Source organism: Myxine glutinosa, chromosome 2 (assembly GCF_964187855.1).
Source record: "Myxine glutinosa chromosome 2, kmMyxGlut1.1, whole genome shotgun sequence".
Lineage (NCBI taxonomy): Eukaryota > Metazoa > Chordata > Myxini > Myxiniformes > Myxinidae > Myxine > Myxine glutinosa.
The window spans coordinates 240,991,915-241,019,661 of NC_136262.1; the positions used below are offsets into that span (position 1 = coordinate 240,991,915).

Sequence of the window (27,747 nt, forward strand, 5' to 3'; positions counted from 1 at the left end):
AGTTGCTGGAGCTCTTCAATGCTGATCCAGCAGGGTTTTCGTCACCTCTGGAATCTCCTGCAATGGGGCCAAAGCACAAGCAAGGCCTGTTTTTGTTACATCGTAGACATCTGTTTTTTACTGCTCCTCCTCCAGTCGAGTTCAATTTTCTGTCTCAGTTCTCCAACCCTCTTTAGTTCCTCCAGGATGTACATAATCTTACAGTAACAACCTCCTAGTTAAACTCAAAGTCTTGGCCTTTAGCCTACATCCACTCCTTTGCTCCTCTTTTTTCTCCTGTTTGTGGAACTGCCTTCTAGAAATGGACCAATCGCATTCTTCCTTCCAGGGTTTTCTTCAGCAAGCAGTGCATCACAATATTATATCATCCACCATCCTTACTTGCAATCATTAATCCATCCTAACCAGACCCTCTTACCACCAAGCTACCTTGTTTTCTTTCCTCCTCTCTCTCTCCTCTCTTCTCTTCTCTTCTCTTCCTATACGTTCATTCATTTGCTTGTTGAGTAAGTGTTACTCCACTGCCCCCACTGCCTCTTACCCTGTCAGCCGAGATTTTGTATCCAATTTTTTATTTAAGTGGGTGTGTCACAAATAATTGTGTCAAGATAAAGTAATTACATTGAGCAAAATAAAGTTGAAAACATGTCCTCTTATTTCTATATACCTGAGTTGGAAAGCTTTTTTAAAAACCCTCATACATAAATGCCAAAACAAAATTCCCCAAGGTCAAGATTTGCCCTCACATGGGATACAAAGAAAAAGTTTGATTGAAAATTCCTGAAGGTCAACAAGATCCACATGATAAAGATAATGGTGACAAAATAATTGATACATGTAATGCTTGACAAAGCAATGGGCAGAGGATTAACAAAGGCTCGGGGCAAGTTGAGGACACCGACTGCCTTGAGCGGACTTTTCAATGCCAAGTCAAAATCTTTTCAATTCTGAGAAATGGTGTTCATTGTAGGTGTGCTAAAGTGTTCTGCACACCTACATATTACCCAGTTAAAGGAATTGGCTGGATTTATTTGGCCCAGTCTGCAATAGCAGAAAGTAAACTAGAATGGCACTCAGTAGAGCGCATACCTCCGCCAGGCTGAACAGTTTGTTTCTTATCCCACTGATGGGCCCGATCTGGATTCGGACCTGAAACAAAATCTAATCGCTTGTTCTTGTCACCTAACTAACTCGCCCCCAGGTTTAGTCATAACTCGTCCACAACTTTTTCAAATATCACACGATATATCACTCACTTTTTGCCCGATCTCTCAATGGTGAAGAATCACTTAAAATTAAATAATTCTCGTATCCGTATCCATATTCATATCTTGACCAAAATCGAATCAATTCGGTCTTGTCACACACCCAACCTGTCCACAAAGTTTCGTCGAAATCCGTCCAAAACTTTTTGAGATATCCTGCTATATGTCGGTTTTAACCCTATCACTCAATGGTGAAGAATCACTTGAAAAATTCTTGTAGCCTGATCCGAATCCGGATCTTCACCAAAGTCTAATCATTTTGTCCTCATCACATACGCTGCCTCAATGCCAAATTGTCTGAATCCGTCCACAACTTTTTGAGATATTTTATGCACAGACAGACAGACAGACAGACAGACAAACAGACAGACAGGGGTGAAAACATAACCTCCGTCTACCTTTGGTGGTGGAGGTAACAAAGCCTATTCTTTGAATTGTAATTTAAAAGATGTTCTCTGCATTTGAAACACTCAATAACAAATGCACAGATAAATTTAAAAAATTTAAAAAATTGTTTAAACACAAAGGGAGTTCAGCATTTAATTATAAATAATCATCGAGTTTGAAAATGCATTATTATTGAATGTCGTTGTTAAGACATACTGGAAAGAACAAGTCGGGGTAAGAGTAGAAACGAATTTCAAAAGTCATATAAAGAAGGACAAAAATTGCTGCTAAACTGACAGACATTGTCGTATCAAGTCAATATAATTCAAGATAACAAGTGAGTCAAACAGTCAATTGACAACAGCATTCCATTTTTACTCCATATAATGATGATAGCGAAAGCACAGGTTTGCAAGTTTCAATCTAAACCGATAAACCATCATGTGTCTCCGACAAGCAATGACATGACACTCCTGTCATGACACGTCATGACTAATGTCATGACACTCTAATGCCTATAAGCCATGACACTCCTGTGGTGGCCCCAATTGGACGGTAAATGTGCAAGAGTATGTTACATAGTCGAATGCATCTACTGGATATCTGGAGAGAAATCAATGAGCACAAACATTGTCTACTTACACAGCACCAGAACGCATCTGGTGCAGCCGAAACGCCTTCAAACTAGAGGCTGCTGTAGTGGGGTCAAGTTCATCCTCTTCATCTTGCTGGCGTTTATCTTTGGCACCACTGCTTGTCTGTGCCACATCTGCCTTAAGCGGGTCTTCCTCTTTGGGGTCCAGACCTGAGGTATCACAATAAAATATAAATCACTCCACTTCAAGCAATGACCTGTACCATGAAGAACATGTTTTGGGGGGAAAAAAATCCTGTTTGCAAAAATGCACAAGTGGTACAAAAAATATGTAGGTATGAGAGTGCGTCGAGGGAGTGCCAAGAACTTCTTATTGGAGAACATGCAGCACCAAGAGTTAAGATGACAATTTGTGCTCCGATATCGTTCTCCCCCCTCTCTCCCCAGCAAGTTACATCAACACCGGTCAAAGCAAAGCATTTTTGGCAAAACCTCTATGGCAGCCAACAATCACATGTGCTGTGGAATCACATGTGCATGTGTGTCATCAAATTATTCATGAGGAACATCAAACCAGATGAAATCCACAGGAGAATATCCGCAGTGGCAAATACAGTTGGCATTTTCTGGACTTTTCCCAAGGCTTTTGACACAGTAGACCATGAAATTATTTTGCATAAATTATTATTTTTATGGAATTAGGGTAAAAGCCTTGGAATGGTTCAGGAATTACTTAATTAAAAGGAAACAATTTGTTGCTCTCAATGACTGTCAATCGAGTATAAAAGTAGTGACGTACAGAGTACCACAGGATTCCATTTTAGGACAGCTAGTATTTATAATTTATATTAATGATTTTTACAAATCATCTAAAATTTTGTCTTTTATATTGTTTGCCAATTATTCTAATCTATTTTTCTAACGCTGCCAACTGTCCTGGAGAATCCATGTAAATGAGTTGTGCAAAAGAGTATCTCTGTATAAAGAAAAGTGTAAAAGAATGTGGATTAAATTCATCAATAGATTAAAGAATTTCTTTCCTAAATCGACACTTTTAATGTTATATTCCACTCTTATTTTGTCTCAGTTAAATTATCGCTTACTTACCTGGGGAAATTCCTCCAAATTACAAATGAACAAAAAATTATTACAAAAAAAGAGCCAAGAGAGGAGTTTACAATATAGTCCGGCAGCTAAGCTAAATATAGCATAACAATTGTGCATTTTGTGAGGAAAGCACCAAATTTGGCACACTAGTAGACTATCATATTATGAAAAGATCTGGATATTGGGCCATCTCAGATTCAGAGATTTGATTTTTGCAAGATTTGCAGATTTTGCAGATATGCAAGCTGAGATTGCAACGTCAGGGACGGCCGACTCCTTCCTGCGAGCTGCCCACGTCACCCGCACAAGAAGAGCTCATCAAATCACTGCAGAGGCACTGCACATCCTGCAACACCGTGCGTATGAACGCCACTGTATGACATATGCTGATGATGCAGAAGACCTGCCTGAGTTCGAAGACTGGTGTCACCAGAGAGGAGAAGACATTCCCAACTTTCAGTACTGGGCAACTGTGCTGGAACTAGAGATGTTGGTACTGGTCTGCGTGCGTTCTCTGCGGCAGGCTTCATTCACGATGTACCTTGATGCCCTGACGGAACTGGTCCCATGGTTCCATGCCTTAGACCACACACACTATGCCAGGTGGGTTCCTGTTCACCTGAGGGACATGGTTGCACTCCCAATGAAGCACCCAGATGTAGCCAGAGAATTCAGGGCTGGCAACTTCACTGTACAGAAGACGAAGAATAGCCCAGGAGCATAAGCCAAAAATGAAGGGGAAACCTAGAAGAAATTAGTAGAAAGCTGATTTTTTGCACAGAGCTCCAGAATGTCATGTGGATACCCACAGTACAAAGTCCCACGAGTCCTACCTTGTGGCATTTTCAAAATTCAAGATGTCCGCCGGTTAGACGGAAAATGCATAAATTGCGATAACTTCAGCCTAGAACCTCATAAAAGTATACTTTTTATGTCTAAATATATGTTTTAGCACACTAGTATTTTAATAGAATATCTTTCAGTGACCTCAGATAATGATTAAAATAGATTTTTAGGATAATCAGGATCGACTGATTAAAAAGATGATGGAAAAATTTGCAGCCAAAGGTGTGAATGTCAAGCAGAGCACTGCAGATGCAGATTGCCTGATTGTATCAATGGCCATGGACACTGCCAAAGCAGATACAGCACCGGTTGTTGTGGGGACCGATACCGATTTGCTTGTGATGCTGGTAGCACAAGCTACCACAGACATGGACCTCCATATGCTCTTTGGATGGAACCCATTGCAAGTGTACTCTATAGGGGCAATTCAGGCAGCCTTCCAGAACATCAAGCAACACCTGATGTTTGTGCATTCAATAACAGGATGTGATACCGTCTCTGCCCTCTACAATCAAGGGAAGAAGAAGGCTCTTGCAGTGTTGGATAATGGTGACAACTGGGATTGCCTGAATGTTTTCTCTCGATCTAAAAGCACTCAACAAGAAATAGCGAGAGTGGGAGAGCTGTTTCTGCTGAAGCTGTATGGAACAGCTCGATCGAAGTCACTGGACAAACACCGATATCTCATGTACTTCCGAACAATACATAGAACATCTTTGACGTCATCTGGTTTCAAGCTGGAATCACTCCCACCTACTTCGGCAACTACCAAATTCCACAGCTACAGAGCATACCATGCTGTTCAGCAGTGGCAGGGGAATGAACTGCTGCCAACTGAGTGGGGGTGGCAGTACAGAGAGGGACTACTTGTTCCAATCGAGACTGATAGGCCTGTCGCCCCTGAGAAAGTGCTGAAAATGATATCTTGTGGATGCAAGGCGGGGTGTGGAAAACGATGCACTTGCTACAAGTCTGGTCTGGAGTGTACCCTCTTGTGTACTGTTTGTAATGGCCATAATTGCAAAAACTCTCGGGACATTGATTTAGAGGGTGCTAACAGTGTTTAAGTCAGGAATAAGAAAAGTGACATTCAGTTAACACGGTACTGTCCAAAACACGAGAATCAGGTTGGGATGACTGGGATCAAAGAGTTGGTCTGCTTTTGTGTCGTATTGTAATTAAATGTCAAATCCCCATGTGTTGTTTACCTCTTGCAGGCCTTGTGGTCACAATGTGAAACATTTTGCATTAAATAAAATAATAGCAAATTAAACTTATCATGATTTTGATGTTTTTTTGCATTACAGCAGTGGCAATTTTGTCAGCCATCTTGGATTATATCTACATATCATTATCTGAGGTCACTGAAATATATTCTATTGAAATCCTAGTGTGCTAAAACATATATTTAGCCACGAAAAGTACACTTTTATGAGGTTCTAGGCAGAAGTTATCCATATTTATGTATTTTCCATCCAACCGGCGGCCATCTTGAATTTTGAAAATGCCACAAGGTGGGACTCGTGGGACTTTATATTGTGGGCATCCATATGGTATTCTGAAGCTCTATGCAAAAAATCAGCTTTCTACTAATTTCTTCTAGGTCCTAACCTAATGCTCCTGGGCTAGAAGGTGTTCTCTTCGATCCCAATCGAATCGAAATATTGCGAAAATCAAATCTCTGAATCTGAGGTGGCCCAATATCCAGATCTTTTCATAATATGATAGTCTACTAGTGTGCCAAATTTGGTGCTTTCCTCACAAAATGCACAATTGTTATGCTAAGTTGCCCCACTAATAGAGGTTATAGGGAACACACTAATGTTTTATTTTACAAAAATAAAATTCTCAAGATATAGGAATTTTATTTATATAACCTTCATTCCTTTATGTATCATTTAGACAGAAACTATCTACCAAATGCACTTGCACAATTCTTCACAAAAAAAACCATGAACTTCATAGCTATCCTAAAACACATTTGAACATGTTTCACCTTCCATTCCCAAGAACAACCTTTTCAAAAAAAAACAAAAAAACATTTTACTGGACCTTCTTTTTGGAATTTACTTGATTTAAATATAAGATTAACTACGTAGAGCAGCAACGAAGGCTGGAAAGGCAAATGGTTCGGTGGATGTGCGGAGTATCGTTGAGAGAGAAAGCCAAATGATGAATTGTGAAAGATGATGGGAATAGAGCCTGTGATTGATGCTGTGAAGAGGAACAGGTTGAGATGGTTTGGTCATGTTTTGAGGAAGGATGAAAGTGACTGGTTGAGAAGAGTGATGGAAATGAATGTAGAAGGAAGTAGAGGATGGGGAAGACCGAGAAACTTGGCTAAAGGTGGTGGAAGTAGAAATGCGGGCAAGGGGGTTAACAAGGGGAGATGCAGAAAATAGGGCAAAATAGAGAAGATTGTCATGGGGACCGCAAGGCTAACCCCCGCTCTAGCAGGGAAAATGGCCTTAAAATGCCTGTTGTTGTTGTTGTTGTTGTATTAACTACAGGCTTCCATACTTTCAAATGTATGTTAAAACCCTCATTGTTGAATTGGTACCAAACTGAATAGTCATTTTGATTCTCCACGTGCCCTCGGTGTTTTTGTCCTCCTCCTGGCTCTAGGGGGGAGTTCGTGGCCATCCCAAAAGTACAAAGTCAGGCATGATTTTATTATTGTACATACCAAGACCTTTCAAGAAAAAATTGGGTTACAAGCCCAAATCTGTATAGATTTTGCTACAGAGGGCGCTTTTCAAAATGGCCACCATAAGTATTACTTTTGACCATATCTTGGTCTGTGAGACTCAGAGACATGACATTGGTGCCTAAACCTATGTTTTCAGGGTCAAGGAACTCAATAAGACCAATAACAATTACATTGGCTCCTTCGTTTGGGGCAGCCACCTTGAATTTCAAAATGGCCGCCATTCAAAATCGCAGTTGTCCATATGTCAGTCATCAAAACACATAAACGCTTGATGTTTGTGGTTATACTCATGCATTTAAGGCCAAGGAATCCAATGATAAGAGTATGATAATAAAGTGGTTCATTTGGTCGAGTTATCATGTAACCGAAAAATCCACAATGGCGTCCAAAATGGCCACCAAAACCTAACGGCTATACTTGAAATGACTCTAAATCAATGATTATTTCCCTCAAAGTTGTAATTTCGGTGCATATCAGAGTCTAATGTTTCATCTCAGTTGTAAGGATTTTTACAGTTTTCAGTCTCCTGGCACTTGCAGAACACAGAACATTTTACCGAAGCTTCTCGACAAGGACACGTTACACGAGCGCATTTGCCACAATGACACACCAGGGACCAACGTGGCTCGAGGGTTTTCCATGATGTTGATGGCAAAAGATGGCCATTCTCGAGGGTAAATCCGTAATCCACTGGATCAAGGTCTCCTATTCTAACGTTGAGTTGCCTATCTAGAGCATGCATAGTGGTGTATGCATTGATGAATGCACGATAAATGCGAGGTTCAAGGCCTTGACTTGTCGGTGGCAGATTTTGATGCAATGTTGATTTTGAGAAATGGAATTGATAAGCTCGAAGCTCCTGGAAATTACCGGATTTGCTCCCAGCATCTGCTACTTTGACCAAATATTGTTCTGCATTCTGAATCACTGCAGAAGTTAGTGGAGCGGTTGTGCCAAATCCTCGCAAGTGGATCTCAGGGTCAGCCTTGAGGGCTGCTTTCTTGGTGCCAATCTTGCTGGTGATATCACACCCTGTGAGGCAACGTTGAGCAGAGAGGCAACCATCAGCAGTCTGTTTGGAATCACTGTTATTCCGACCCTCACTATTCTCTGTTTCACATGCATCGTCATCTAACTCTTCATCATCTACATCTTCTGCTGTATGATCCGTTTCCATCATTACAGCTTCAGCTGCCTTGGGGTATGTCTCGGGGTTGAAATTGTATAAATATCCTAAAAACCTAAGTATTGGTTCTGGCATTCTCATACTGGAGCATGCATGTTTTAGATCTTGAGCATCACAGAATCTATCATCTGGGTTAAAATCATGACTATCAAGACTTTGACGGAGCACACTGGCGCAAACCTGTACAGGATCAATGGAGCGAATACACTCTGCCAAAACATCTGCTCTATTACATGGCACACTATAAACCATCAAAGACTTTCGCAACTGGTCAGGATATGTAAAATCAATGCTACTACCAAAGTGTCTCAAAAAAAATATCTTCACATCTCTATTGCGAAATTGATGCTCGTCCTCCACAAGTCTATTCAATCGGTCTCTGATTTATACTTAGTTCATAGCCATTGCCACTTTTCAGTCCCTCTTCTAACTCAGAAACAATATCACTCCATGCACGCTGCTTGGGGTTCAGCTCTGGTGTATCGCCAGTTGAACGTTGAGCATTCTCAAACTTTTGGATGTATGATGTCATGCACTGTTTATGATAATGCAAGTCAGCTCCAAAAACTGCATGCTCATCCTGGAGGTCACACATTCGACTGAAAATGTCATCCTGGAAGAAGTATGCTGCTTGTAAAAGTGAAGTAGCACGGTTCGACTCAGATATACGATATTTCGTGAAGTCCCGTTTGTGTGACTTCTTGTTACAAATGATGCAGTTCATCGAGTAGTTGACACTATATGCATCTGTAGGATTTGGAGGTGGACGTACAGCGGAGTGAGCACGAGTGGCAACCCCATGTGGACTGCCAGATTCTTCTGAGGATAGCGATGCTTTCTGTGATTTCCCTCCTTCCTGGATGCGTCTGAGCAGATTCGCATTGGTGTACTTCTTGTAGCACTGGTTGGAAACATGATAGAAGAAGTCACTCTCGGCTGGCATCAACTTTATGCGTTTTGTTACAGAGTCGTTTCGTATGTCACTAGCTTCCCGTATTCGTTTACACCCATTGAGTGTGCTGATCAGTTTTCCCTGCGTTGGTCTTGACAAATTACACACTTTGTCCGGTCAAAATCACCAACTCCTGTCCCCGAAAGCTGTACAAATTCCATTGCTGATTGTAGATTAGGGCTTGTATTAGGTCTTGTATTAGGGCTTGTCTTCAGAATTTATCTGAAATAAAAGAGAAGTGGATTACAGCGAGTTGATTTGTTAAATGAAGATCTTTAAATGTAATGATTACAGAAAGCAGAAAATCTTCAATTTTGTGATGGACACCATATACTACTGGCTCTATGGGGAGTTCGTGGCCATCGCAAAAGTACAAAGTCACCTATGATTTGGGTGATAATAGTTATGGGCCTGAATATACTTTAGAGGATTTAGAGGTTACCTGAATATACTCAAGAAGATTTTTGCTGGTCTCAGTGAACCACTGTATTATTATACTCTTATCATTGGATTCCTTGGCCTTAAATGCATGAGTATAGCCACCAACATCAAGCGTCTATGTGTTTTGATGACTGATATATGGACAACTGCGATTTTGAATGCCGGCCATTTTGAAATTCAAGATGGCTACCCAAAACGAAGGAGCCAATGTAATTGTTATTGGTCTTATTGAGTTCCTTGACCCTGAAAACATAGGTTTAGGCACCAATAGCATGTCTCTATGAGTCTCACAGACCAAGATATGGTCAAAAGTAATACTTATGGCGGCCATTTTGAAAAGCGCCCTCTGTAGCAAAATCTACACAGATTTGGGCTTGTCACCCAAAAATTTTTGAAAAGTCTTGGTATGGACAACAATAAAATCATGGGTGACTTTGTACATTTGAGATGGCCACGAACTCCCCCCTAGAGCTTACACTATCCAGTTTAATTTACTCTTTTCATTTAAAATAAATTTCTTTTCATTGTATTCATTTTCCTCATTCTCAACATTTTGTTAATTTTGACATATTAAATGTAATATATGGGGGCAACAAGGCGCTATGGGACGAGTGTGAACATGTACTAGAGGAATACCTTGACAAATCGTGAAATTATCAACTTCCCTGTACTTTTATAGTTTTGAGAATTAAAAAGTTCACATGAACCATGAAATACCACCCATCATTCCTACAAAGAAACAAACGTGTATATTTTTAACACTACTGTACAGAACAGAGTTAAACCCTTCCCTTGTTTGCCCTAAAGTACTGTACATGAAACGTACAGGATAATGTGGCTAACAATGTTTATGCAATGAAATCGTTGATTCCAATTCCAAGTGAAAATGCTGTCCTGCAGGATTTGTTACCTGCATATTGAGCATCAAGTGCTCAATATTCAGGAGGCTAAATCCTTTATTGAGTATTAAAGATGGTTGCACTGCCTCCTTTGAATATCTTACACAGCTGAAATTAGCAACATTGCTCTGCAAGAGTGTTGGGGCAAAAACAGCCAACCAATTTGGGCGAGACCGAACGTTAACTCAACACACTTAGTAACAAGGATGGCACTCGGTAGAGCACATACCTCCACTAAAATAAAGAGTTTATGTTTTGTATCCCACTGATAGGCCGGATCTGCATCCGGACCTGAACCAAAATCTAATCGGCTTGTACTTGTCATCAAACCAACTCATCCACCTAGTTTTGTCATAATCCAATCACAACTTTTTGAAATTTCATGCTACATATTGTTTTGGCTCCATCCTTCAATGGTTAAGAATCACTTAAAAAATAAAAATAAAAATTCTCATATTCAGATCCGGATATTCACCAAAACAGATTCATTCATCCTTGGTAGACACCCAACCTGTCCATTAAATTTCATCCAAATCCATTCATAACTTTTTAAAATATAGTTTTTGCTATGTATAATTTTTGGCCCTTTCACTTAACGGAGAAGAATCACTTTAAAAATTATAGTATCTGGATCTTCACCAAAATCTAATCAATTCGTCCTTTTGTCCATAACTTTTTCAGATATCCTGCATACAGACAGACAAACAGACCAGGGTGAAAAAATAACCTCCGGCCACCTCTGGTGGCGGTATTTTTTTTTTTTGTCCGATTGAAAAAAAATAGTTTTCCTATAGGTTTGGATTAATTTGAAGCAACCTTTCATAATTATTTTTCTCTCCGAGGAGCTTTTCCGTGTTTGAGGGTTGAACAAACAGGCAGACAGCATCAGCTGCATCTTCATACAATTTTTTTTTTTTTTTTTTTTTTTTTTTTTGTATACAAGGTCGAGGCTCGTGAAAGAGCGAACATTAATCACACAGAAAGACAAACCGACACATAAAACATACAACATCGGGAGCGGTAGACAAGATGGGGAGAGAGGGGGAAGGACACAAAACACAACATTTGAGAGCAGGGACCGAGAGACATGGAGACATCGAGAGATCTGAGAGAGGGCGAGGGCTTTGGGGGGGGGGGCATGGGAAGGGGGCGGTGGGAGAGGTATAAAACATATGGACACTGCCAGGACTTCCAGGAAAAAAGTTGGAATTTCAAACAAGGTGGATCTGGGGTGAATTAGCGGGGATAGAAAAGATCAAGGTTTTGGATGGGGGAAGATAAGAGATGGTGGTGAAGAGCTGTTTTAAAGACCTGGAGGGAGGAGTGGGATTGAAGGGAGCGAGGGAGTTTGTTCCAGAGGCGGGAGAAAAGAGGAATGAAAGAGTGAAGGTGAGCAGAGAGCCGAGATTTCGGCAGTTTAACCATCAGAGGGTTGCTGGCAGATCTTGTGCGACCTGTAGGAATATTTGGGGGACAGAGCACAGAGAGAGCTGGGGGTGCAAGGCCGGAGAGGAGTCGGTAGAAGACAGAAAGACCACCTACCTGCCTGCGGTGAGTGAGTGAAAGGCCCTCAGAGATAGCTTCATCGCGGGAGATTCCAATAATTCTGAAAGCTTTGGTTTCAACAGCGTGAAGCCGAGCTAGGTGTGAGGCAGGAGCACCGGCCCATAGGGGAGAACAGTATTCCATTGAGCTGCGGATGAAAGCCTTGTATGTGGTGAGGAGCTCAGGTGTGCCGAGGAAGGACTTCGCACGACGGAGGATGCCCAGTCGGCGACTGGCTTTGGAGGCCAGCTTGGAAATGTGGTTTTCCCAAGAAAGATCATGGCAGATAGCGAGACCCAAAATCTTGAGCGACAGAACTTCTTGGAGAGGATTGTTGAGAAAGTAGATGGGAGGGTTGTCCAGTCGATCTTTTCGGAGAGACATAGTAAGAGTGTGAGATTTGTCAGGATTGAAAGACATGTTCCACTTGTTTGACCAGTCTGTGATTTTGTCCAGGTCTTCAGAGAGTGAGGAGGCAGCAGACTGCCGATCTGAGGGAAGAGGAATGGAGCGGCAGAGAGTGGAGTCAGGAAATTAGAGCTGTCTCCCTCGACATATCACGTGCCTTCGACACGGTCTGGCACCCCGCTCTGCTCACCAAACTCTCCTCCTTTGGTATCCATGGAAATCACCCCTCCCCTCCAAATCTTCCCCATAACCCCTCCCCTCCAAATCTTCCCCATCACCCCTCCCCTCCAAATCTTCCCCATCACCCATCTCTTTGATAGAGAGGATTTTCGAGAGAGTCAGAGAGATCATTGATGAAGACCAGAAAAAGCACGGGGCCCAGAACACTGCCTTGGGGAACTCCAGCCTGAACAGGAAGAGGAGATGAGAGAAACCCATTCAGGGCCACACGTTGACGACGACTAGAGAGGAAGTCCGCCAGCCATGCGTGGAGATTTCCATGGATACCAAAGGAGGAGAGTTTGGTGAGCAGAGCGGGGTGCCAGACCGTGTCGAAGGCACGTGATATGTCGAGGGAGACAGCTCTAATTTCCTGTTTGGCATTGAGGACCTCCATCCATTGTTGAGACAGCAGAAGCAGCATGTCCAGAGTAGAGTGACCTGGTCTGAAACCAAATTGATGATCAGAGATCAAGCCATTGGAGAAGAGGAAAGATTTCATATCCGAAGCAATGATGGATTCCATGACTTTGCTGATAATTGGGAGAAGGCTGATTGGTCTGTAGTTGCTAGGATCTGTTTTTGCACCTTTTTTGTGCAAAGCGGTGATGTTGGCTGATTTCCAAGCAGATGGCAGTTTACCTTGAGCAAAAGAGAGGGTGAAGAGAACAGAGAGAGGGTGAGATAGAGCAGCAGAGCAGGATTTTAGGACCTGTGGGCTGATGCCGTCGGGTCCAGTTGCAGAATCAGAGTCGAGGGTTGACAAACTTTTCCACCTTGTCAGGAGGAAAGGACACGGAGTCCAGGAGCAGCAGGGTACGACTGGGTATGGTGGGTACAGAGAGGGATGGGTTTGGGACACAAGATTTAGAGGCAAACACAGAGTTGAGGCATTCAGCTTTTTCACGTGCGGAGTCAGCTGTGCAGCCGTTTGAGGTAAGGGAGGGGATGGAGGGGGAACAAACACCAGAAACGGATTTGACCAGACGCCACCAGGATTTGGAAGAGGGAGACAGATAAGAGAGTTCGGTCTTGAGAACGGAGAGATATTGTTTCCTGGCTCTCCTGAGGGTGGACACACACTTGTTTCGGGCTTTGTGAAAGGAAATGAGATTTCCTTCCGTTGGATTTGCTTTCCAGGAGACGAAGGCAAGTTGTTTCTGGGCAACAGCCTCACCACAAGATTCCGTGTACCATGGACGGGAGGAAGGGTATGACAACTGAAGACGGGATGGGATAAATCTGTGCATGAGAGAGAGCAATTTACTTTGGAAGAATTCCCAGGATGAGTTGATGTCAGAGGTGGTAGAGATGGGAGACCAGTCCAGATGATTGATGGCTGCTTGAAGACAGTGCCAGTTGGCCTGAGTGAAATGCCAGACTCGTCGACGCTGAGCAGGCTCCCTGAGGATGGTCAGAGAGATGTCCACTTTAACAAGGACATGATCAGATGATCCGATCGGAGCAGAAGAAGAGCAGCAGACATTTTCAGGGAAGTTAGTCATAACCAAGTCCAGAAGAGAAGATGTTCCGTTGACTGAGATCCGGGTCGGGAAATTGACAGATTGTGTCAGTCCCAGTGAGTCGCAGAAGTCCTTTGCTGAGGAGCCATGGCTGGTGAGAGAGGTACCCACACCCAGCCAACTGGCATGATGACAGTTGAAATCACCACATATGAGGAAGAGAGAGTTGGGATGAGTAGATAGAAGTTGGTCCATATCATCAGACAGCGAGATGTAGATGGAGTCATCACTGTTTGGTGGACGGTACAACACACATATGAACAAGAGGTGGGAGCGAAGGGGAAGCCGTAGCCAGAGGTATTCCTGGGGGTGAGGTGGAGAGAGTGCAGTGCAGGGCGAGTGAGGAAGAGAGTTTTTGATAAAGATAGCAACCCCGCCTCCAGGACGAGGCTCAGGTCTATCATACCGGAGGAGGGAGTAGCCCGGGAGAGATACTATGGAATCAGACATCATAAAGGAGGAAAGTTTCTGTTAAGCAGATCACGTCTGGTTTGACAGAAGCAACCTGTATGGAGAGATCAGTTAAGTTTGAACGAAGGCCCCGGATGTTTGAGGTCCATACCGTTAATGAAGAGGAAGGGGCAGCATCAGATACAGAACAGGGGGGAGGAGGGGTAGGGTAAGATGTGGAAGAGGTGGAAGAGGTAGGGAGAGCTGTTGAAGGTGTGTCAGAGATTTCAGAATAGCTCGGAGAAAGGGAAGGATGGGGCGGACAAAAGGTTTGATGGTGATTGGGTGAGCCACAATGAGGTGTTATTTGAGGAGGGGGAAGAGCGAGGCAGAAGGTTGGGGGAGATGGAGGTGAGAGTTTGAAGGGGGAAGAAGCGGGGAGGACGCTTTGAGGAGGGGGGGTGAGAGGGGGGAAATTGAGAAGCAATGAGGGTGGGGAGATTTGAAGGGGAGGGGTGAGGGGGGAGTTTGGGAGGGAAGGGACAAGGGGAGGGATTTGAAAGGGATGGGATATGGGGGAGATTTGGAGGGGAGGGGTGAGGCAGGAGTCTAGGAGGGGAGGGGCGAGGGGGCGTCTTGGCGGGGAGGGGTGAGGGGGTAGTTTAGGAGGGAGGGGGCAAGGGGGGAGATTTGAAAGGGATGGGTGATGGGGAAGATTTGGAGGGGAGGGGTGATGGGGAAGATTTGGAGGGGAGGGGTTATGGGGAAGATTTGGAGGGGAGGGGTGAGATTGGATTTTTGAAAGTGTACGATTTATGGGAAACGAACATTTATTGCAAAATGAGTTTCTTGTGACCTTTGAGTTAAAAATACGTTTAAGGACGCTGGATGGAGGATGGAGTGCAGGAGAGTTTAGGGAATGTAGAAAAAAGGCACTATAGGAGATGGATATTTATTTGGGATGAATTGATTTGGTGAGCAAGTCGAAAGCAGCCTTTTAAAGAAGAAGAAGAAAAAGGTGTTATAAAATATGACGGAATACATAACTTGAGGGGAAAGTGTAAACATTGAAGGTTAATGAGTGAAAACTATCTGGGGAAATGGGGGAGAAACACGTGGTCGAAGAACGAACGAACGAATACGAACGAATAAGAATGAAAAAACGAATGAGAACAGAGAAGGAAATGTTGTGTTTTTTTTTTGTTTTGTTTGTTTTTTTTTTTGAGTTGAGATTTACACAAGGAAGTAGGTTATGGGTGAAAAGACTGGGAATACAGAGAACGAAAGTTATTGGATCACAAACGACGGACCGCTGAGAGAAAAACAAAGCCTCAAGGTTGTACAGTGCACACTGTACAAGGCCTCAAGACACGACACGAATTAACACGATTTTCAATACAGGTATGAAAGATTTGCACCGAAAAATCTTCGTCGGGACACAATATACGTACAACACCATAAATAAATACAGTTTTAACGAAAATACAAATGGGAACAATCACTTAACTTCGATTTCAAATCGTTCGCGACGCGGCAAAGGCCTTGCTCGCGACACGGCAAACAGACGATCAATTTATGAAAGATAAACACCGAGAAACAACCAAAGTTGCACACAATAACTTCACACACTGAAAGATAAATACAGTTTCGACAAAATACAATTGTGAACAGACTTAACTTCGAAAAACGTGGAGACCGTGTGGAGCTTCGAAAATCCCTCCCACCGTCTCCGAGATCTCGCGAGATCCAAACCAATTGTTAATATTGGCACCTCTGATAAAAAATGTCAAAATATGTGGTGATGGCAATCTGTAAAAAGGTTGTGGTGTTGTTTTGTGGTGTCACTCCTACCTTGTCATTCCTTCCTACCTTGTTTGTTTTTGGGAGATTCCATCTCATGTTTTTTAATTTTTTTAAAAAACGTCGTTTTTTTTTTTGACTTGTGTATATACTGTATAGATTACTCCATGAATTCCAAAACATTGGAAAAAGATCCCCAAAAAATTATTTCACCTGCAAGGTTCTAGGCTGACATGAACAAAATAGACATGAAAATCACTTAGGACACCTTGTTAGCCCATCCCCTGCACAGCAGGAGATGGGGTATTGTAATCACTTCTGTGTGTCTGTCTGTCCGGGCCGTAACTTTTTTTTTTTAACCATTTGTGCTTTTGTCATCAAATTTTCACCTAACCTTTATTATGATAATATGAAGAAGGCCAATCAATAATTTTGTCAAAAGGTTAAAGGTCAGAATCACGTAAAATCATCAATTTTCATCCGATTGACCTGAAATTTTAAGTTGCATATTGGGTCACTGAGTTGATTCAGAAGTGAAAAGCAACAAGCCAATTGTTGTTTTTTTTAGATCAAAAGGTCAAAGTTGTTTAAAATCACCAATTTTCACCCAATTGACCTGAAATTTCAGGAATTTGCATATTGGGTCACTGAATTGGTCCATGAATGAAAAGGTAGGAATCGATTGTTTTAAGATCAAAAGGTCAAAGGTCAAGGTTGCATAAAATCATCAATTTTTGTCCAATTACCTGAAATTTTAAGAATTTGCATATTGGGTCACCAATCAAAAGCTAGAAGCTGATTATTTTTTTATTTTAGATCTAAAGCTCAAAGGGCAAGGCTGCATAAAATCATCAATTTTCATTTAACATTTTATTTTTTTAGAACTGTTTTCATTATTTTGATCATACATAAGAAGAAGATGATGACTGAATACAAACGGATGCAGACGGGCTTTGCATTTTCACATGCTTTCTAGTTGTTATTTATTTTTTATACATAATTGAGGCTCGTGGAAAAGCTTGTGGAAGACTTGAACAACTAAGTATTCCACTAAATAGAGTGTGCAGTGCCAGTAAAAGCATTGCAAAACAAGTTCAATGCAATGGCCTAACTCTGTGCTAATCAACAATTTTTGAATTTTTGCTTCTTTAAAAAATACAAGAATGCATAAAAATAAGACAAAGCTACAGAAAATAAATATGTGGAAATAGCTTCTGGAAGCTGGGTCGCACGCTTCTCAAGCGCCAACAACATTCCACTCGTGATATTTTTGGTTGACTGTGGTGCAAACGGCATAGAACACTGGAAGTCATGTCGGAAATGGTGTAACCTCCCAAAGGGGATGAGCTGCAGACAGGTTTCCTGCATGTAGGCCAAGGGTCTGCTCAGGGCACCAAGTTAAATGAAGGCACAGTGCAGCAAAAACCTTGGTAGACTCGGAAACAGGAGCCTCATTAAAGGAGATTGGCATGGACCTTGATCTAAACTGCAATGATGGCAGAGTAATGCCACAGGAATGTGACGTTCGGTTTCATGACCCTGTGCGAAATTCCTGTGCAGTGGATTGGTTTTGGCACCTTGTTCGTACCTGCTGCCGCTTGCCTGCCATTGCATGTTCAGGTACAATACTGGCTACACAGCTAATGGCACCAATGGTACAAACAATGTCTATTTCATATTCAATTCTAATTTGGAAGCATCAATGGCTGAGATGAAGTGACTACCGATGGGATGAGCACTGGGATTCATATAACCCCCAGTGGATAGCAATTAAAGCAATAAAAAGCAACAGCTATTTAGAAGATGCAAGCAGGAATAAAGAATTAGGAATGCGAAAGGCTTATTTGCAAGATGAAAAATTGAAAAGCCACAATAATCTCTTGAGCCCTGCAACAATGAAATTACCAGAATTACACCAATTTAACTGTTAATAAAATTAAAAGTGGCACACACAACATGTCAGAATATCCTGAAGGTATGCACACTTGCCTTTGAGTATAGTTTGTGTTCAAATCTCCGCCAAGCCACAACCTGTCACGCTGACGTCTCACATGCAGAATGATACATCAATGTGTGCACTATCCCTCAGAAGATTGAGCATGGTGTCCCATTTGCCGACATTAATTAGTGGACATGAAAGATCCCATAGTGTCCTTTGTGGAGTAGGCCAGATATTGTAGAGAAGGCCAGCACAACAGCTAACCTCCAAATTCCTGCAATCTTGGTCGAGTATAATCTGTGGGAATGACGACCCGTCCTGGACTGTAACCCTTGATAGAGAAACTGCTTCAGCGGAACCGATGCTCTGTATGTACAGCATGGTTCATAAACGAATGAATGGAACTAGAATGGCACTCGGTAGAGCACATACCTCCACCAGAATGAAGTTTATTCTTGTATCCAACTGATGGGCTGGATTTTGTATCCCAATGATAGGCTGAGCCAAAATGGAATCGGCTTGTTCTTGTCACCGACCTAACTCATCTATCAAGTTTTGTCATAATCCATCCACAACGTTTTTAAATATCATGCTATGTATCGTTTTTGGCCCCATCTCTCAATAGTGAAGAATCACTTAGAAAAATAAAAAAATTCTCCTATCTGGATCCGAATCTTCACCAAAATCTGATCAATTCGTTCTCATCACACACCCAACATGTCCACCAAGTTTCGTCTGAATCCGTCCATAACTTTGAGCTATCCTGCTCAAGGACAGAAAGAAACAAATAAACAGACAAACGGGTGACAACAAACTCCGTCCACCATCATTGGCGGAGGTAATGCATACATCACGTACAAACATTTCAGCTGTTTGCACATGTTCAGCTACAATGATTTGGATTTCCACCAGCACAAACATGCAAGACTAATAGACATTTACTTGATCGCTGTCGGTATTTTTTTGGGGTTTTATTCTGTCAGTGCACAATAAAATGCATCACAAATCACTTTCTGGGTGTTAAGGTAATACAATATTCTAAAATTATTGTTACATGTGAGGGACAGATGAGATTACAAAATAAACAAGAGGGAGAATTGCTTTGCAATATGTGACCCCTACGGGTCCCTATGAGTGTTCTTGTTCCAAGCAAAATGGCCATAACTCCGTGAAAAATTGGTGAAACGCCCCGAAACTCAGACTTCTTCTGTAACATATCATAATAAAGCCATGTACCAAGTTTCAGTTGAATTTGTTGAAGGATATGGAAAAAAGTGCAGAAAACCATAGGTGGGACAGACAGACAGACAGACAGACAGAGAGCAAACCTATAATCCCCTCCGGGTAGGGGACTAATAAATTGGAGGGGGTGGGGTAACAGAATTTAAGATAAAGAGGACATATGTTGCAAATCAATGTGGAGCATCATACCATACTCCGCACGAAGATGTTCCGGTATGAAAGGTTCATAACCATCCTTTTCAGGTACATCCTCAAAGTCTGATCCCGAATCAGATTCATCACCTTTCATCTATCACAAAACACAAAAGCAAGTTCTGACTAAAAACAAATACATAAACAAATGTGTTTTTAATTTGCAGAGATGCTATGCATCAATACTTATACGAAACAGGAGTGTGGGGAAGAAGGGAAAACTAACAAGCAATTTTGATGGAGAGTCTTGCAATCATTAAACAATAAAAATCTTCAAAACGTACCTCATGGTGCCACATCTGCCCAGTGTCTCCTGTACTTGACGTTTAGAATGACAATTACATCAATAATGTTGCCTTTTGATAAATAAAGGTAAAATTAACAAGTAATGAAACAAAAACAGAAAATAAATACAAAGAACATAAAGAGGCAACTATGCATGGCGGAGAATTCCATTGAATGCAATTTCAGCGCTATGGAACGATGTGTGATTGGACAGCAGGAGGCACAGTGCAAGTCTCAGGCCAAAAGCACTCAAACCAGACACGGTTTAACTGCCACCTGCAGGCAGCGGTAGATGCATGCAACAAAGGATGAGGCAGGAAAAACACATCACACGGCACAAACGTCACATCATGCGGTGCAAAAGGCACATAATGTGCACACGCCATTTAAAAACGGACTTTTTAACCGTGGGTTGAATAAATAAATGAAATACCACATGGAATCGTTTTTAAATCTCTTAAAATTTGTGCACCATAATAAAGTTGTGACAAATGCAATGCACTGCATTGGGAGCACACTCTAACCCTCGTTGCCTCGTCATCATCGCTTTCTTTTGTTTCTTCCCAACCACTCCACACACTCTCCTACATTTGTTCTATGCTTCTTCACAACATCGATGTACACTGTGTGTGTGTCATTGGTTATCTCCACATGCGGGTTTCAGATGGTGCAACGGCGTCCTCACAAGGCTCGAAGTATCCACCTCCGTTTCAGTAAGGGATCATGATTCATGGACCAAGTTGTGAAATTTTATTGTTCTCAAAGTTTTGTTCTGATGTCTTCATGCCCATCTTTAAAAAAACATCGCCATCCCTTCTGACCTTTCTTTACCACCGACACCGAAACTGGACGGTGGTTATGCTTGCACCCCTGTTTAAGCACAATATCTCCAACAGTTATGGGCGGATTCGGCCGAAACTTGGTGGACATGTTGAATGTGTGACACGGACAAATTTATTACATTTTGGTGAAGATCCGGATTAGAATACTTGAATTTTAAAGCAATTCGTCACCACTGAGAGATTGGGCCAAAAACTATATACAGCATGATATCTCAAAAAGTTATGGTCAGATTAGAACGAAAATTGGTGGACGTGGTGGGTATATGACTATGATGAATCGATTCAATTTTGCTGAACATCCAGATCTGGATACGGCCTATCAGTGGGATACAAAATGTAAACTGTTCAGCCTGGCAGAAGTATGCTCTCTACTGAGTAATGTTGTAGTTTGATGTGTAAACCTCTGTTATCTGTCTTAAATGCTTCTTTTTAGCGTTTGGTTAAGCCTTTGAATGTGTGTTTTGGTGGGGAATCCTGCCGAGCAGACTGGGTTGAACGGCAGCTGTGAGCCATCCCATGAGTGAGGACACAGAGGGATCACTCCGCCAAATGGGTCGAGCAGCGGACCAATACCGGTGAACAGAGAGGGGAGAGGCTAAGTGCATCACGAATGTTCGTGGGGGCTGAGGTTATAAAGAGGCGTGTTGTGAGCAGCAGGGGAGTAGATGCCTGGACTGATTGCTGCAAGAGGGTGGGCATATTTTGAGATATGCTGAGCAACAACAAGCCTCCACCTCCACCCAGCCAGCCTCCACCCTACAGTCTCACATCATGCTTGGATGCAAGGACGCAGACCTGTGCCAGACGTGCTGCCGCTCTGCCACCCTGCATCAGTTCCTGATGTGTCCTGCCAGGCACAGCCTGGGTATTTCCATCCTTTCAGCCCCTCTGTCTCTATCCTTTGGTGTGATTGCTTGTGCCATAAGGACAAAGGATAATTGAAGGTCTTCCATTCTTTCATTGATTGGTGGGTGTGCATGTTGGGTAATAGGTAAGGGGAATGTTTATTTATTACTTACTCATTTAATCATATTGTTTCTTGCACATTCCCTTTCCATATGCCATTACCTTATTAAGTTACACTTAGTCTCAGGTGAATTCTGGTTATCGTGGTGGCTTAATTTGGTAGTTTTTAATAAGTCCGTTAAGGGTTGATTGGTCATGGTCTCCGTACCACAAGATGACAGTTTGCTCAGCTGAATTACATCAAGGCACGTAATGCCTATCGGCATGACACTTGTCCTATTTGGGGACTCCAATCAGTATGGTAACGCTGCTTTAGACACGAGGATCCGGCGGAGAGTCTTCAAAATGACTGTCTGGATTCAAACCGGGCAAACGGAATAACCAGCGACCACAATAATATTTTATGTTCCCTTTCTTTTTTCCTTTTCTAAATACTTTCATCTTTGTGCTTTGTTCCAGCAGAGGGCATCAAATATCCCAAACAAATAAATTATTATAAAATTAACCTCCATGCTCTTCCAGTAAAATAAAGCTGCAATAAAGCAACCATGAAAAACTACTTAAGGTAAGCCCTTTGCAGTTTCAAATCCTTCCCGGGTATGTCCACAGCTGCAGACATTTACATAGGCATTGCACGTGGTACATGGTTGGTAGCTTCGATGGTGCACATTTATCTCCACTATCGCTGATGACTCACCAACAAATAATGAAACCAGTCCGGCAGCTGAGACGGCGTCTAGCATTCTGATTCTCATGTATGTGCTACGTGTGAATGTCTGTAGCTGGAGAGGAACCCAGGAAGGGTTTGAAATAGTAAAGGGCTTCTCTTGTGTAGCATTTCTTGGTTGCTTTATGCTGCTTTCTTTGGCTGGAAAAGCATGGAAGTTAATTTACAGAATTCCTAGCCACTGGGGTAATTTATTAGGTGAGAGTATATTGGTTAATCCCTCCAATTATGGGTGAGAGACATGTTTTGATCTTGTTATTTGTAATTAAGTATTCGTTTTTAAAATCTTGATCTCAAAAAGCTCATTTGAATACATTTGAAAACCAAACTTTAACCAAAAATAGCAAAAAAACACAAAAATTTTCAAAGAAATAAAAATAGAGAAACAAAATGTAACCCTCACGCAAATTTTACTTCACCCTTTAGTGATGGGACAATAAATTGCACCCCTTAGCAATTGCAATAGAAAATAGCTTCAACTACCTGTTGGTCTTATTTTCAGCACAGCATACCATATTAACATGAAGCAGGTACATAAAAAACAGACAAATATTGCAACATTGCATGTGGGACTTGGTCCCACTGGTAAACAAAAGGGTTAAATAAAGTTAATAAATATGTAGCAGGACTTTCAGACACAATTTATAGTTTTATATTTTGTTAAGAAGGATTTATAGGCCTTGTGTTGAGAGAAAAAGATAAAGAGAATAGTGCATCTACTTGTAGTTCCTACCACTATACGCTGCCGTGGCTTCTCTCTGATGTCCAGACCCTGCAGCTTCTTGGCACATGCCTCCAATGCAGATTTAATTTTCACTGCTCTACGAAGATGATCACCAGCAATACCAGCTTTAGAGAATGTCTAAAAAAACAGGATTGAAACAACGCCATTTTGTGTGAAAACCTAGGTCATCACATCAGCACCAGAGAGCAGATTGTTAACACGAGCTATTAAATAAAAGTGTGGCCTGCCTTTGATGAGAATAAAGTGAAGCTGCATTCATGTCTTACAATGCAAGATGAAGGAGTTCATAAAAATGATTGCTAAAGAGAAACTTTTTGAAATGTTTATGCCTGCAAAATTTTTTAAAAAATGGAGGAGTCATATTTTGACCCATGTTGTATGACCTATGTGCGATAGAAATGAGCATTTTCTCCAATAAAGTTATTCCAGCAAGGCTAGTTTCTTGTAACCTTCCCGAATCTTAATTTACAGACAACCTCAAGTGCACTTCGACAATTTGTGAAGTGAAATGAAAAAAAAGTAACACTTAGCTTGATGATAGGGTGAATTATCTGGATGATACGTGCCATGTCAGAATGGTATTGTGTAAATATCTGTGTAACGCAAATGCCCACCTTAAGCCAGGCATGCACGCATGGTAGGTATCGTGTAGTGAGCAAGGCATGTAGATCTCGGAGGTTGCAAAGCACAGCGCTGTTGTCCTCGGTCTCATGTACATGCACCTCTGGTACGACACATTTACTGCAATGTCAGAGTATTACAATCTGTAATGGCTCGAAACGAGTAAATAAGTTTTCAATTTCCAGCATAATCTAGATATTCTAAAATTTAGATAAAACACAAATTATTTACTGCAAATGAAATATGATATAAATAAACCATATGTACATGAGGTCACTAAAAAGGTGCACCATAGGTACAAATCCCCGAATATAGAAACATAACAATATCCCACATACACTACATGACCAAAAGTATGTGGACACCCAAACATCGAACATCTCATTCCAAAATCATGGGCATGAATATGGAGTTGGTTCCCCCTTTGCTGCTATAACAGCCTCCACTCTTCTGGGAAGGCTTTCCACTAGATGTTGGAACATTGCTGCGCGAATTTCTTTCCATTCAGCCACAAGCGCATTAGTGAGGTCGGGCACTGATGTTGGGCGATTAGTCCTGGCTCACAGTCGGCGTTCCAATTCATCCCAAAGGTGTCCGTTGGGGTTGAGGTCAGGGCTCTGTGCAACCCAGTCAAGTTCTTCCACACCGATCTCGACAAACCATTTCTCTATGGACCTCGCTTTGTGCACGGGGGCATTGTCATGCTGAAACAGGAAAGGACCTTTAGAGGGGTCAATATATGGTTGAACCCAAAAAAAAAAGATACAAAAGGTTTTTCAATGGATTCTGGTACCATTGGGCATGCTAAATAACATACTAAAAATCTAGTAACATCTGACTTCCGGAAAGGGGTCATTTTCAAGATGGCGTCCAAGATGGCCACCGGGAGCTTAAAATGGCCATATCTCAATTATTATTCAACCTAGAAAGGTGGTTTTGGTGTCTAACCCTAGGTTTTTAGGGCCCAAGGAATCCAATTGAATCAATAAAATTACCATCAGTTAATTATTTATTGACAAGTCCAAGATGGCATCCCAAGGTGACATCCTGATCCACTAAAATGGCTCTGTCGAATAGTAGTCAACCTAGAGAGATATTTTCAGTGTGTATACCTAGGTTTAAGGCACCCAGGAAATCATCAAAATTACTTAAATAAGCACAAAGTAATCAGGTAATCCAGTAAGCCAGGTTTACCAGCCCATTAGGCATTTGTTGTCTTATACAGTTAGTCGCTATTCATCGTCATCCTCCGACTCACCAGCTAATGAACCAAGTGTGTGTTTCAGATTGGAGATAAGAGTGTAATGTGTCTACACCACTGCCACCTGTGACTCCAGTCCACAGTATTCAGTGATCATTACAGACAAAGGTTTGTACAAAGCTTGAGAGGTTATGGCAAGGGACAGACTATTTTATATTGGGGAACAACACAATATATTGGGGACAGACAAGGGATTTTATATTGGGGGGGGGGGGGAACTGAAAAATCTGACAAACAATTTATTTTAATCTCAAAAGGAATAAGTATATTATTTGGTACATGTATGCATAAACAAAATCCATTTTTTTTAGACATTTCTGAATGAATCTGCGACCAAACTTCACTGTCGTAGAGCGTACTACCAGATCATGGTGTGTATGGGAAAAGAAGAGGGTATGGATGCCATGAAATGGGGGTGGAGCCTGCAGGATAATCAGTTTGTCCCACTTATGTCAAGAATGAACGCTGCTCCAGACAGTCTCTTGAAGGTCATTCATTGTGCTGCTCCACTGCCTGCAAGACACTCCGCTGCTCTTGAAGACGATATGGACTACCATGTACTACTGCTTGTGGACCGTGCCAACTTGAAGAATGTGACAATCCACATAACAAGTTTCTTCCAGAGGAGTCGGAGGATGACGATGAATAGCGACTAACTGTATAAGACAACAAATGCCTATAAGACACCACTTATCATTGATCATGAACCACACACCGCTTCAATCCATTAACTTTCCATTCACGACATTGGGATTAAAGTATTATGGTTATCTTTACAATATTATTATTATTACGAAAACTATACGACTGAAACGATACACTACTGTATTAAGAAACCTGGGCTTAATTTGTCCGAAGTGGTCCGAAGGTGAGGCTTAACGCCCAAGGCCTTATACGTACCATACCGTATTGTTGGAAGAGCCGTTACGTCTATGCTTTTGCTATTTGATGTTCATTTTAACAATCGGTTTGTTTGTGTTTGACACTGAATGAAAAACATACAGGTAGAGCATGTCGATTGTGACATGTGACAGGTTAGACGATATGTTTTGCCTGAACGAAATTGGAATTAAAATGGCGTAGCGTGGAGACTCAACCGCCACACTGCCGTAATCACATCACCCTGTCATGTGACAGGATCCTCAGCTCTGATTGGTATACGTTTGAGGGGACATACATCCATACAGATGGACAAACACTGTTCTAGACGACTTTGCCCTATGGGCTATGCCGTAAAAAAATAGGGGCAATACCCCTGGGTGCTCACCTGGTAGAATAAAGCAGTATACTACACTGACTAAAGGTAATTTAAACAGTATCACGGTATTGTAAACCAATTCCAATGGTTGCTAGAAGACAGGACAACATGTAGAATCATACTAACGCAATCATACGACTTTATGAGTGGCGACCCAACTCCCACTCCCCACTCCCCGCCACGTAGATGCCGATGTTTCTAATGCCGTGGAGAAACATTGGTACATCACGGGTGATGAAGGATGTGGTCAAGTTTCATCAAAATTGTGTGTGTAGTTTCAGAGAAGAAAGCAAATACCTATTTTGGGGGTGGGGGGGGGGGGGGGTCAAACCTGAACCCACTTTGACCCCAAGTATACCCCCTTGAAACCTAATTTTTTCATGCTGTGAACAAACTTGAGTTGCAACATACAATATATAATTTGTGCCAATTTTGGTCACAATCCCATCAGCGGTTTCAGAGAAGTTGCAAGTGTTTCGGACTGACAGACTGTCCCCATCGGATAAGGTCCCCGGAACTACGTTCCAAGTGAGCTTAAAAAATAAAAAATATGGGGCGATATATTGTAATCAGCTCCGTCCACCTGTCCATCCATTACAATATCTCCTCAAACTGTTGTGCAGAAATTCACCAAACCTGGTAGTTATGATCACCATATAGCAAGAAGCTGTAGAGCAGTATCATTTTAGGCCCCACCCACTGGGACAGGGTCAAAAGGTCAAATACCACAAAATGCAATTACAGGCACTTTTTTTTCTTAAACGAAATTTCGTATATGCAATCAACATTGAGAGACGTATGAAATATGTAAATTTTTTGCATTTTACCCCTGGTTCATACCACAGGGGGTGGATACTTAGGGTTACAGGTGTCAAAACAGAAATTATTTTTAACAAAACATTTGATATTGGATCATTCCTGGTGGATTGTTTTGCCATTTTTTCACATTTCCTTTAAGTGGGGAGCGTGGTGATTTGCGATGGCGCACCTTCGACTTCACTCTAGTTGACATTTACATTTGCAAATAAAAATAGTCGGAAAATGCTGGTGCAAGAAATGACCAGTACAAATGCTCAAGTAAAACAATGAGAAAGCATCCTCACTTGTGGGAATCTCGAGTTGTAGGTTGTATGTGTGAGACAGCAGTCCATGCTGTTTCACAAAAAGACTTTTCCCATCTCTGGCCACATCAACTGCACAGCAACTTTCTTCTCGTTCCAGCCCTGGGGCTCGCTTCGTGCAGTCCTGCTTTGCTAATTTCGCTCCATTTTCTCCTCCCTCATGTGTTGAATCTTCTTGGCATAATTTGTATTCTTCATCATCATCATCATCATAACCATCATCATCATCTTCTTCTTCATCTTCGTCTCCTGTAGATCAAAGCATTATGTAATCA

General features: G+C 41.9%; 1 protein-coding gene across 8 annotated transcripts in view; it reads right to left on the bottom strand.

Moving 5' to 3' along the window:
• UVSSA (UV stimulated scaffold protein A) overlaps positions 1-27,747 on the bottom strand; it is a 143,098-nt gene that overhangs the window by 102,476 nt on the left and 12,875 nt on the right. For all 8 annotated transcript variants that reach the window (XM_068106027.2, XM_078772384.1, XM_078772386.1 and 5 more), the window contains 5 exons: positions 27,455-27,721; positions 23,826-23,935; positions 23,200-23,328; positions 19,644-19,743; positions 2,295-2,457 (listed from right to left, as the gene is read on the bottom strand). In XM_068106027.2, coding sequence (XP_067962128.2) covers positions 2,295-2,457; positions 19,644-19,743; positions 23,200-23,328; positions 23,826-23,935; positions 27,455-27,721 — 769 coding nt within the window. The remainder of the gene's footprint in view (positions 1-2,294; positions 2,458-19,643; positions 19,744-23,199; positions 23,329-23,825; positions 23,936-27,454; positions 27,722-27,747) is intronic.